Below are 13986 nucleotides of genomic sequence, written 5' to 3'. Positions count from 1 at the left end.
CTTGTGCAACTCAACACTGGAGCTTCAGGATGAGGAATTAAAAGGGGGTTGTGGGCTCCCTACATGTACGCTGCCTCAGCATGCCCAATTTAGAAGAGAATCCACTTATTAATGGCTAGGAAAATCATTCCTAACAGAAAATAAATTAATCTGTGGATAGTAAGACCATATATTAAAGCAATACAAGACACATGCCTGTATTATTCTTAATACTTACCAAGGGCATAACCCTCTGCAAACTGAGCTATAGACAAAGTCTCTTTTGCCAGTCTTTGGTTCTATTTTAGGTAGGCCAACATCTTCAGAAGGGGGCTGCCTAAAATAGAACCAAAGACTGGCAAAAGAGACTATTTGTCTGTAGCCCAACTTGTGGAGGGTCATCTTTTTTGTCAAGTGTGCCAAAATGTTAGTGTCCATGACAGGTCAAACTCTGCTATATTTCCAGCCCTAGGGCAGATGAGATTTAGTTGGGGTGAGTATGTTCTAAAGTTCTTATGATAAAAGCTTAACCAAAATTTCTGGACTTTCCTAACCTAAAAACTCAACCTACATAAGACAAATTTACATAAAAGAAGCAAAGAAAGAAGATGACTTATGTAAATCACTGACTGAAATGGTCACCTCATATCAAGCCAGAAATAAAATACCAACAGGCCACATCTCCTGACCATTTAAGAAGTCCTTCATCCTCAACCCATCTGCTCCATTAAGAGGCAGGACTACTGCACATTCACAGAGTGTTGACAGAGGTAAGCATGGGATTGTTGCTTCATAAGCTAGAAGACTTAAGCTTTTCTAGCCCTGTTGTGGCAGCCCCCTCTTTGGTCACTAGTAGAGCATCTGAGCTGGCAACAATGACCATTTCTGTTCACTGACATTGCAAAAAACATTCCTTGTGCTATATTGCAAAGAAGTACCATATCAGTGGAAGGTAATATGCCTGGCTGGTGTGTTGTCTACAGGATGCTTAAAGTGGTGAGGAGACAACTGATTCATCTAAGGTGTCTGGGGTTTAAAACAAACTCATTTGAGGTTCTTGATTGTAGCAGAGTTAGGAAAAATCCTAAAAAGACATTTCATTCCTAGTGCACTGTACTAGGGATACGTCTGCACTACGAGCGCTACAGCAGCACGGTAGTCGTGTAGTATAAATTCTTAGTACAATGACGGAAGGGGTTTTTCCATTGTGCTAGGTAGTTAGGTGAATGGAAGAATTCTTCCGTTGACCTGGTTGTGTCTACATCAAGGATCAGGTCAACCTAACTATGTCACACAGGGTGTGACATTTTTCACAGCCATGTGCAATGTAGCTAGAATGACCCAAGTTTTAGGTATAGACCAGGCTTAAGGGCCTTGGGATTTCTTGTAAAGATATAAAAGTTTATTTAACTCCCCTTTTCTCCATTTTATGGGATTCCATCTTTCTGAGTTTCTTTATAGATGCCATAACTGTGCCAAAAATCTTTCCCTGACCTAAAAGAATACATTAGTGTCAAGAAGTGGAGTCTTATTCTTCCATAAAATCTGTTTAGCAGTTAGAAATCCTAAAAATGGGGTGAAGAACAGCTGGTTAACTCTAAACTTGGGCAAAACAGAGGTGAGGCTAGTCAGCAAAGGAGAGTATTTTGAAGAGTTTGCAGGCACCGAGTGCTCTGCCTTTGGTTGGAGTCATGCATTCACAATGAGTCAGAAGTTTAGGAGTGCTATTGGATTCCTCACTGATGCTAAGCTATATCACGTGAGAACATCTGCAAGTAATGCTTTTAGCCAATCAGAGATCGCTGAGAAGACTTCGTCCCATCTTGGTAGATGATGATGTGACCTCAGTTATTCATACCTTTGTTACTGCTTAGCTGGAATATAGCATTGTGATATGCCTCGGCATGAAGCATCCTGTGCTTAGAAAACTCCAACCAATATAGAACTCTGCAACTCGTCTCCTCAGCAACATGGGTTACCATGAGCCCACTCCTGTTCTCCACTCTCTACACTGGTTTCTCTTGAATATTGAGCCACAGTCAAGTTCTCAATTCTTATCTTCAAAATGTTCAATGGCCTAGGCCTAAAATAGCCAAAAGATTGTCTAACCCTCTGGGATGAAGACTGGTCAACAAAATCACTCCTCTGGTGGTAAAGAACAAAGGTAAATTTAATCTGTGTCACAGATAGCTTTTTTTTTGGTGGGGCGAGCCTGAGACTGTGGAATGACTTCCCTCAGGAGCTAAGGATCGTCACAAACCTCACCGCCTTCGACTCAAAGGTCAGGTGGATTTCTTTGACCTTGCTTTCTCTAACAAATACATCTATGTTGCTATATTTAGAAACTAAATCCTACCACAACTAAATCTTCCAATGTTCACTCTTCTCCCCCTTGGGAGAGGATGAGAGAACAAAACATGACATGGTAACCTTGTTGCTTAACGTACCACTGGAAGGTGCTCAGATACTAATGTGATGAACATGAGATAAGAACCTACATAGAATAGAGCATTCAGGCAGTGTGGGGCTTATTTTGCTATCACTGTTTAGAGTATAGCACTTGTCAGATGTCACTGAGAATAAATAAATTAAAACTTCTCTCAGTTTGGAAGGCTACCTTTTGGTGTTTGTACATACAGCTTCTATCAGACAGCACCATTATGTCTTGTCTCACTAAACTAGGGGGAACAGGCCAAAAAAGAGAGTATATTCTGATTGTTCAACATGCTTCAGAGACAGAAGAATGTAGTAGCAATTCCCTGTACAGCAAACCTCCTTGAAACTCAGGTTTTCATTTGTTACATTTGGGAACTGCTGAGGTCACTCTATTGAGAGCTCCTTGAATTGCATGACTCTGAATTTCCTCACAAGGTTCACACACAGTGGGCAGGGATACTTTCTGTATCCTGTATAGGGCCTTTCAATTCCTATTGTATATGGTACCGGTTTTTATTCCCACTCTCTTTCAGTACAGGTAAATAATATGGAGAGTCCAGAAAAAGCACTTGTAGTTCCATATATCTATAGTTCTACATAGATCTCTAGTTCTTGCTAGATTTCCCTGCAGTCCTCGGAAAATTAAACACAATAACACAAATAATGGGGAACTGGAGGGAGAGCCCTACTGTTACAAGTCTTTGCTGAAATGTCTGCTATCAGGAAACCTTTAAAAATACAGGATTCAAAGCCAGAAAGCACAAAAGGAAAAATAATTTTATAAGGAATTAATTCTGTCAGCAACATTAGAACCAAAATTATTTTTGAGGAATTCAGCTTTAAATAATTGATTGATCTAACAAGTGAAGCAGCAGAGTAAATCTTCCACTGTCATTAAAATATTTGCCTGTGTGGTAGTCTCTGTTTTTCCCAGGAATAATCAAAGCCTGGAGAGTATGTTATACTCCTCAGGGTATCTCCCTTCTCAAACCTGTGGAATGCTAATATATTAGGAGAAGAAAGATGATACCTAGAAATTTGAGCAAGAGACTGGGAATCAGGCTTTCGGACAGTGACTTTTCCTGAAGCCCTGGGCAAAGTAGTCAGTTTCCAACTCAGTGTCTGCAACTGTAAAATAAGTGTGTGTATATATGTCACAAGGTGAGTAGGAGGATTGATTAGATGATAATTTGTAAAGTGTTCTGAACATGAAAACAATTTAGTGAATGCCCAGTAGTAGTGTGTCTCATTTAATAGCATTCAACATCTCCAGCCGCAGCACTGGAGACTTAGCTGCTAAAATACCATGTCTCCTTTCTTTATGCTGGGCTACAGGGCTCTCAGAATAGATGTTAAAACTTGTTAACCTTGGACCATTAGGGATCTGAGAAGTTATCAATTTTTCCTAACTGAAAGGCCTAAAATGCATTGTAAGCTTGTGCTGTGCTGTACTGTCACAGATAAGCAAGACCTGCAAGCCTGTCTGCTGTTTTGCCTGGAAAAATTTATTATTCTGTGAACAGAATAGTTAAAAAAAGAGTGCCTTCTTCCTGAAAACCTAGTAGAATCAATACAATAAAGCTTTGGATAAAATCCCAAATGAAAAATTGTAGGCTTAGTGTCTAATTATGGATCCCACTCAGAGACAACTTCATCTGGAACACTAAGTAACAAATTGCTGAAGATTCTCAGACGTGGACAAATGCAGCTTGGTGGCTTTTAGTGTCTGACACTGGAAACCTGTTAATTTCCAAAAGTAGAAAGTAATGTGGCTTTATTCTTGAAATATTACAGATTATCTTTGATTTAAGAATGGTAGTTTATTTTCAGAGGGTAAAGGTACATTATTTTCTGTCCCCCCAATTCTGTATCTCAGAGAATGTATATTAATGTGCATACATACTTATTTTCTTCTTCCCTATTCTTGAATCATACATGCTCAATTTTTCCTGGAAAAAGTGAGGCTTAAGCTTCCACCTTTCTTTCTTCCTTTACAGAAAGAAGACTACCTCAAAGTACCCATGTCCTGGGTAAGAAGTCTAAGCAAGACAGAGGTCCCTCAAACATCTTTTAAGCCACACAGTTTTCTGCTGTGGAGTTGTCCTTTGGACTTTAATGTGGACCTTTCTCATGATCAGTCTTTTACCTGGGCAAACCTTTCAGGTTCCTGGGAAACAACTTTCATCTGTGTTTACTTGTGCAGCAGAAAAATTTCCTCCTTTTCTGTTTCCATGAACGTTACCTATTTTTAAGTTTCATCAACCAGTGCTTCCAATCTTTCTTCCCAATGAGAGATATTAAAAGCTTGCTGTGACTTATGCAAATCTTGATTTAACTTCAAAGTGTCTCATTCAGAACTGTTTGCCAAGGGAAGGCAAACTCAAGGCATGAGGGAAGAACTCAAGTCTTTTTGCTGGGGGAAGGAGGGTTAAAGGAGCTTTGGGCTGCCATCTTAATGGGCAAGGTAAAAAGTCTTTATTTACTTCAAACATACAGAAATGGCCTGTTCTAAAAGCAATGGTAGTTTGATTTAACCTTTCTGTGAATTATTGGCTATAGATATTCATGTAGTTATACTTTAGTTGTACTGAGCAGATCCTGAATTTTTTTTTTAACTTACAGCAAAAGAACTGAAGGGAAGAGGTCAATGATCATAACCAGACCAACTATATTGGCATTTCAAATTGAGGACACCCTTTAGGTGCCCCATATTTAAATGATCACTAAGCATTTGGAATTTTTTGTTAGTATGAATGTTACAAAATTGAAAGATATATGAATGATTCAATGTTTTCTCTCTGGCTGAACTCACAGGAAGAATTCCAGTTTCCCCTAATGAGATTTTTAGATTCTATAAACTAAACTAATCTTTTAAGGACATTCTAGGAGATGTTTCAAAAACCAAATCAGTTTGTATGTGGAAGGTCATTATCTTGTTTTTCTTGAAACAATCCTTTCATCTCCTGAAAAATGAGAGATGCCTGAAAAAATTAACTGAGGCAAGATGTCCTAGCTTGAGACAAATCTTGGAAAACATTTGGGTGTTAAAGTAAATTTATTTAAATTGCTATATAATCAAAGCATATAAATACTGTTTTCCCCCAATAAATGTAATTGGTATAAGTCACTTTGCACTCACAAATGTTTTCCAAGATTTGTCTCAAGCTAGGACATCTTGACTGAGTTAATTTTTTTTCAGGCATCTCTGGGACTCTGATAGACTGAAACAGTAAGAACTTGACAAGAAATCCACTCCCTCCTTCCTTATTACTTAACCTCCTATCTCAAAAGACTGCTAAAATGAAGGAATGCACTGCTGCTTCACCCTCATGTGAAGATCAGCTCCATTGAGCTACCCATTTTTGTTTGCCCTTGGAGAGTAATTGCTTAATAATTCACTTAATTGCCCAATGACCTTTTTTTTTCTTTTTTTTATTTAAATGTGATCCTGAAGCTTTAAAATTCCTCTTTTCTTGCAACAGATTTTCAGCCCCCCAGGATGAATTCCATTGTGTAACATTGAGTTCCAGTGCCTTCCTGCAGGTCAAGTGGAATTTTAAGTTTCAAGGACTATATTTTGTTCATGGATATGGTAAAATGTTAAACAGCCCACTTAGAAGTGGCCCCGGGTCCTGAATTAATATTAACAGTGATGATTCTTCCCCAAGAGATTAATCGTTGCCATATTAAGTATTCTTAGGGCATTAGCTTCAAATAAAATGGATCAAATTAAACTCTAGTGTAATTCCATTGACTTAAATAAGTTTGTGGCAGGGATGAAATTTCTCCTTTAGATACAAATTGGAAGGCTATATCTTTAATAAAAATTGTATTAGTTAAACATAAAATAAATTAAAAGTGGCAGCCAGTGAATATTTACAGTGGCAGAAAATGAATGGTCATATTTCTCAAGTGAATTCTTAAGAGTTGAAGTTTGAATTTTTATGGGTATTTTGTATGTATAAATAGTCCTAGTATGTATGTATTTTATGTTTATTTTTGAGAAATTGATCTTAGAGTAATGTACGTACACCAGAATAATGGGGATGGATGAAGTTTTGTAATATTCTTTTCATCATACTTTCACGTTCTAATCCAAACTGTTTGTCCTTTATATTATAATAAAGTTTTTCAACAAAAATCTTGCTAATAAAATGGATTGAATTTTAATAGGATGCATAATAAAAAAAGGTACCAGCAGAATATCCTGTAACTGAGGCTGAAGCAATAAGCAAAGCTTTCTTTTAGCCTTTCTCTCTGGGTTACTGTTTAAAGCACTATGTAGTTATTGGCTGAGCAATCTGCTCTCCCTCAGAATCAGCCCACCTCTAGACAAATATTTGGCGACCCAGTCCCTGCTTTAACTTGTTACCTACACATAAAAATCTGATAGGGAGAACTGTTTGCCAGTATTCATAATTTTAGATCCAAATGAGACTTCAGACTTTCTATGAGAATGAGCATTGTAACTCAATGTAAATTGCTTCGAGTAGACAGCAGTCTGTGTTAGTCACTTGTTACTGTTTCATTTTAGTGAATGCTTTAGGAGAGCTGGGAAATCCCAAGATAAATACATGCCTGAAATGCTGTTTTCAGAAAACAACTCAATGGAAACAATTTTAGTAAGCTATGAATATATATTACTGATAGTGAGAACTTTGCTTACAGCAAAGAAACCTGTTTTTTGTAAATATTTTCTTGTGCCATAGTATGAGATTACAAACATAATCTTCCTGACTGAAAGACAAATAAAGGATATTACTCTGTTAGATATTGGGCATTAATTTACAGATGCTTCTATGGGACTCTTCACCATTGAGTCTGAGACCAGTAACTCTCAAACATTCATGGATGAAGCTTGAATTTCACCTGTGAGGTTTAGCATTTTACAGAAGGGAGAGAGAAGGTACAAAGAGGTTGTAACTTGCCGAAGGTCACCAAGGAGATCTGTAGCAGAGGATGGGAAAATAAACCCCACATCTCCTGAATGTGTATAAAACAGACTGTAAAACACAATCTCCTTTCTGACTCTCTGTTGCTGATCTGTTGTCCCAGTCAAGAGAGGATACTATTAAAAAAAGTCCTAAACATTTAATGAAGTACAGCATTGAAAAAAATGTGTTCAACTTTTGCATTCCTGTTCCCTTAAATCTCTATCTGGGAACATCTGTATTAAAATACTTCTGAATTTCTGATGTATCTATTACCTGAGTAGTTCCTTGGATTACGGTCCTGATAAAGCACCAGTCATTACCATTCACTATTGCTGGGCTACATCATTTCCTTGTGATGCATTTTAATAAAGCACATCTCCATTTAAACAGAACACACTCCATTACTGGTATTTATTTAGGAACATAGGAACTGGCATATAGAATAGTCCATATGTTCCAGTAATCCATTTCCAACAGCAGCCAGTACCAGATGCTTCAGAGGAAGCTGCAAAGTTGGCAATTAGGGAATAACCTTCTCCTAAAGGAAACTTCTCCCTAATCCCTTTTGTTAATGGTTGTTTTATGCCCTTAAACATGGCAGTTTTGATGCTTTCTGAACTTGGGGAGAAGTAGTTTTTAATTTTGTCTTATTTCTTGTTATGGTTCTGCTAGCTCAAATGCTATGCTGTGTAGCTTACTGTACTCAACATGCAGGACTTTCTGCCATCATAACTTGGCCATGAAAACCAATATGATTGCATTCTTTTCAAAATTGGTTCCCTATTTTTTTCTTTTATCCATTCTCGGGTGAATAAGGCCTGGCTCGTTTAGCATGTATTCAGATGTAACATTCAGTAGTTCACCTGGTCTGTCAGGCACAGTAACAGTGAACTAAAGAAATACTTGAAATGTTTTCAATCATTAGTGAAAATTTGTGCAAATTTAAATATTTTACATATATTACATCTAACTACAAAAAGAGAGTTGCAGTACTTTTAATCCACTGCTCTGTGGTTCTTTGTCCATCTTTGGAAAGCAGTACTGTAGACAGGAGAATAACATCGGAATATAAAGAACATACATGTTGATGAAGTCCATAATCACTAATTATAGTGTGAGTGCCTAAACTAATTTCCATAGTAGGTTGTTTCTGGGGATATGGTGTCTCCATTCTTAGTGAATGTAGAAGTAAATTGCTTTCTCTAGCTCTAGATGGTGCTAATCCCTATTTAGCTTCACTGCCCACCTGTGCTGATAACAGTTCTCTTGTCTTTCTGTTTGTTTACTTTATCTTTTCTTTTTGAAGGATGATTTTGAGTTGAAATCTGAGGAACGTGCTAATGTAATTCAGCAGCTGGAGCAAACCATTGAGGATCTAAGGACCAAAATTGCAGAACTGGAGAAACAGTTCCCAGCAACAGAGGCACAGATTCCTTGCAGAGACCAAGAGAGTGAGAGTGGACACTCAGTTTGTGGGGAACGTGGTAATGTGGATCTTCAAACAAATGAAGAGAATGTCCTACCTAAAACTGTTTTACAGGTAAAATCAGTACAGACTTCACCAGTAGAAGATTGTTTTACACACTCAAAGCCTTCAGCCAACACACTGCCACAATCTCCTCTCGACCTGGAAGGAGATAAAATTGAACGGCCATCTCAACAATTGCCAACTCTTGAACTATATCCCACATATTGTTCTGAAGTATCTTTAATTCTATCACCAAAACTAATCTCGATGCAGCTGGATGAAAGCCAGTCCACAGAAAGTACATCACATCCACCTCGTCCAGGACCTGACACGGATCTGTCTGCTTTGTTTGAAGAAGCGACTGTATCATCAACTCCCCATCGGTCTCAAAGTACTGAGAGTGTGACTTGCAGTGAATGTTTCCCTTCGGTATCCTCTGAACCCACTTTTAGCATCCCACCCCCACTGCCTGGCACAGAACTATCTATTTCCCTGCCTGGAGCAGGAGGCTCTTCCTTCACATCACACTTGCCTGGTGCAGGTGTCCCATGCCCACCACCTTTGCCTGGTTCAGAACTTGTCTTGGATTTGGCTGGCACAGCAATGCCACCCCTGGGCCCCTCATTGCCTGACATAATTATGCCACCTCCTCTACCCCCACCTTTGCCTGATGGAGTGATGCCACTGCCTCCCGCTCCTCCATTTCTTCCATGTGCAGGAATCCTACCTCTGGCCCCTCCTCTGCCTGGGGCCAGAATACCTCCAGCCCCTCCTTTGCCCGGCATGGAAATCCCTCCCCCTCCGCCACCCCCTCCTTTGCCCGGTATGGAAATCCCTCCCCCTCCGCCACTCCCTCCTTTGCCCGGTATGGGAATACCTCCCCCTCCATCACCCCCTCCTTTGCCTGGTGCTAGTATCCCATGCCCACTTCCTTTGCTTGGTATGGGAATGCCACCCCCGCCCCCACCTTTGCCTGGTGTAGGTATACTGCTCCCTCCCCCACCTCTTCCTGGTATGGAGATGCCACCCCCGCCCCCACCTTTGCCTGATGTAGGTGTCGGAATGCCACTCCTTCCCCCGCCTTTGCCTGGTGTATGTCTACCACCCCCTCCCCCACCTCTTCCTGGTGTAGGAATGCCACCTCCTCCCCCACCTTTGCCTGGTGTATGTCTACCACCTCCACCCCCACCTCTTCCTGGTATGGGGATGCCACCCCCTCCCCCACCTTTGCCTGGTGCAGGTGTACCACCCCCTTCCCTGCCTTTACCTGGCATGGGAATACCACCCCCGGCCCTGCCGCCACCTCCACCTGGGGCAGCTCTTCCACCACCAGCCCAGGGAGGCTTCCTGCCAACTTTTGGCCTTCCACAAGTCTGTGGGGTTCTTCCTCCTCCATTACCAGTTGGTTTATTTGTAATGGGGATGAACCAGGATAAAGGGAGCAGGAAACACGCAATAGAACCTTCTCGACCCATGAAGCCTCTTTATTGGACAAGAATTCAGCTTCATAGTAAAAGGTAAAATATGTACAATGTGAAGATGGAGAATTTTGTTTTTGTTCCAAGCCTTTTTCAATAACATGGGGTGAAATTAATTAAGTGCTTTAGTGTCTTGTAAATGTTCTTTACAACATACACATATTCAGTATACTTGCAATTTTAATTTTAACTGGCATTTAAATAAAATGCCCATTGCGTTTAGCATTTTGTGTGTTAAAATTAACCTTGAACTGCTTATTACCCATGAAAGCTATTTTACAAAGGTAATAATTCAATATTGTCTTTATGAACTACAGAGAGCATATTAGTAAGAAGTGCTATTTTTTCCCATTTTTATCTAGAACAGGTCAGTGCGGGGGGGGGGGGAGGAATGTATATATATTTTTGCTGTTTGAGAAATCTTTTAAAGAACCATTTTTTGGATAACTTTGGGCCTGATCTTGTGGACCCTCAGGGTTCTGTGGACCCTCAATATGGTGATACGTGTCAGGCATTTTGTGACTCAAATGTAAGTCACTTGTCCCTTTTCCCCTTTCCACCAGCACCAAGGTCCTGTCTCAAGCAACTTGCAAACTCAGATAGTTTTATGCTCCTCCAAATGAATCCATGATCTGCGGACACTCACTCCCCATGTCTCCTACCTTTTGATGTAAAAGATCCACTTGCCTGTAACCTTTGTTGCTTGACGCTGCTCTGGCTTACATCAGATTTGTTAATGTATTTTTCTATTTTGTGGAATGCCTATTGTTTATAGAAATACAGATTTCATACTCGTAGGGAAAACTAATTATGATTTCAGTAATATTCTCTCTCCTTGCAGACCACTTCCTCCATCTTCATACTTTTTGCCACTTAATAGTGGGTTTATCTTTCTCAGCCCAAGCTTATTTCCAGGTCTGGTTTTTGTTTTTATATACTGAGCTACTGATAATCCAAACTGTGTGGCATGTGTGAATATAAAGCAGTTTGAAGCCTATTGGGATGTGGAAAAAGGGAAAACTCAATATATAATTAAAAAGGAGTTCAGATCCAAAATACAATCTATTAAACTCCTGCTACTCCTAACAGTAGCAGTCGCTTAAAAATACTATTAACATTATTTTTCTTCATTCCACCATTTGTGACTATATTTAGTTTGACATTGCTCTACATAGGTCTTTTGCTTAACTTTAGAGATTCTAATGCTTCACTTGTGTGGGAAAAAATTGAAGAGCCTTCCATAGATTATCATGAGTTTGAAGAACTATTTTCCAAAACAGCTGTTAAAGAGCAGAAGAAACCAATTTCAGACACCATCACAAAGACAAAGGCTAAACAAGTGAGTAGTCTTCTTTTCCCATACTTTTGGGTTGGTATCTATCTACGCATATCTGGACTGCAATAGGAAGCTGTGATGTATGGGGTTAGTTTGTTTTGTTTTGTTTTTTCAAAATGTTATTCTACATGCTATTTATATACACATGCACACATGGAGAGTATGGGTAATAATTTTAGAAGGTAGCTACATTTACTAACTTCCTCTATATTCCAGGGCCACCCAGAGGATTCAGGGGGCCTGGGGCAAAGCAATTTTGGGGGCCCCTTCCATAAAAAAAATTGCAATACTATACAATAATATATTCTCATGGGGGCCCCTGTGGGGCCCGGCACAAATTGCCCCACTTGCTTCCCCCCCATGGGCAGCCCTAGGAAAAATAAACCTTCTGCATCTCAGCACAAACCCAGTTTTGAGAGAACTTCTTTATAAGGTATCACTGGTTCTCAGCATCAGCTAGTGCTAAAAGGCAATAAAGCTCATTAAAAGGGTTGGACAAATATTTTCTGTCAAAACTTTTTCTGGATCCAAAACTAGGGGTTTTTAAAAAGCAGAAAAAAAATCACGGACAATGTCTGTGGGTTTGTCTTTAGTATAGCTTATGTACATACTCCATGAACTGAGCATTTGAGCTTGTTCCAGAATCTGGGATGAGCCTATGTTGTGAAAACTAAAATGCTCAAAATAGCACATGCATGTGAATGGACACAGGGTACTAAGTTTAAATTAACCCAGGGGGTCTCAAACTGGGGGTCAGGACCCCTCAGGTGGTCACAAGGTTATTATTGGAGGTTGCGAGCTGTCAGCCTCCTCCTCAAATCCCACTTTGCCTCCAGCATTTATAATAGTGATAAATATATAAACAAGTGTTTTTAATTTATAAGAGGGGAGGTCGCACTCAGAGGTTTGCTATGTAAAAGGGGTCACCAGTATAAAAGTTTGAGAACCACTGAATTAGCTCCTCTGAAGCCTCAGGGAATACAGGGGATGGGGGTCTCCCTTGGTAGGGTTGGGAAGGATATTGCTCTTCTCATGTGATCCCTCCTTCAGTGGCTAATTTTAAATGAAGCTACCCTACCCTGACATGAATCTCCCTATGGCACTGAAATTAAATACAGACTATAATTTGGCATTTGAGAAGTGAAAGGGATGGTAGCCCTAATGGAAAAGCTGACAGCTTGGCTCTTCTGCAAGCCTCAAACTGCTGAATGAGCTTTAGGGTACAGAAGGCTGTGCCTCCCAAACAGCCTGGCCCCACCCTCATCTGACCCTCACCCACTTCCTGCCCCCCAGACTGCCCGCTCCCCCTCAGAATCCCCGACCCATCCTGCTCCTTGTCCCCTCACCATCCCCCAGAGACCCCACCCCCAACCACCACCCTGGGACCTCACTCCTGCTCCCTGTCCCCTGACTGCCTCTGACCCCTATTCACCCCCCCCTGCTGAGTCCTGACAGACCCCCAGAATGCCCATGATCCAACCCCCTCTCCCCGCCATTCCCTGTCCCTTGACCATCTCCCCCAACCTCTGCCCCCTCTCTATCCCCAGGACTTCCTGCCACTTAGCCAACCCCCCCACCCCCAGCCCTGGCATCTATCAAAAGGTTTTCTTTTTCACCCAGGGTTAAGCCTTCTGATTTTGAATGCCTATGTATAACTTTGTTCATCTTCTGCATAGCACTATGATGCAAGGGAAGAGCATGTGTAATCCTTATGGCTCCTGCTTGAGTTCACTAGTTCTGGTATTCAAATCTCCTAACTCTGGCTGAAAAATCTCTTCTTTATGCCAGACATATCGATCTTCTCCAAGAGGGAAGGAAGGACTGGTTCATACAGACAAAGTTCTCTTTATTTAGCCAACAGGCACTCTGATACGATGGCAATCAGCATCATATGGTGGATTCTGGCATCCTAACAACAGAATCTTTGGGTTTGTGGCTTGATGTTTTGTCAATTTCTGCTCAAGTCCATAATGAAAGCTCATGTTTCCCAGTTTAGCAGGCGGGCTCTGGTTCCTCATTCTTGTTGAATGTCCTCCATCTTAGAACGCCACTTGCCATGCTGGCTATTTATTTTTTTCACATGCATTTGCTTATAAAGTGATTCTTTAAGGACTTCTTGTAACTGTACCCCTCTAATGCAGCTTGGTAGGCTTACAGATCCTTCAGTCATGTAATGTTCATATGACATCTATATTTAAAAGTGGCCTTCTCAGTGATGATGGCCTCTGTCAGGTGTATGAGAGTCAACATCAAGCTTTTATGGCTTACCCCCTTCCAATGTATTTATAAAGACAAGGTAATTTTTATTATCTTTTCTGAATATCTTGCTGAAAGTCTAATTTTTATCTAAATCTC

The 13986-nt window shown here is 40.4% G+C and overlaps 1 protein-coding gene across 2 annotated transcripts in view; it reads left to right on the top strand.

The window, feature by feature from the left end:
* FMN2 (formin 2) overlaps window positions 1-13986 on the top strand; it is a 234538-nt gene that overhangs the window by 74328 nt on the left and 146224 nt on the right. For both annotated transcript variants that reach the window (XM_050950369.1, XM_050950370.1), the window contains 2 exons: window positions 8656-10334; window positions 11490-11634. In XM_050950369.1, coding sequence (XP_050806326.1) covers window positions 8656-10334; window positions 11490-11634 — 1824 coding nt within the window. The remainder of the gene's footprint in view (window positions 1-8655; window positions 10335-11489; window positions 11635-13986) is intronic.

This window comes from Gopherus flavomarginatus, chromosome 4 (genome assembly GCF_025201925.1).
Source record: "Gopherus flavomarginatus isolate rGopFla2 chromosome 4, rGopFla2.mat.asm, whole genome shotgun sequence".
Taxonomy (NCBI): Eukaryota; Metazoa; Chordata; order Testudines; family Testudinidae; genus Gopherus; species Gopherus flavomarginatus.
Note: the sequence above shows the minus strand (reverse complement) of the source record. Positions and strands in the feature narration are given on the sequence as shown.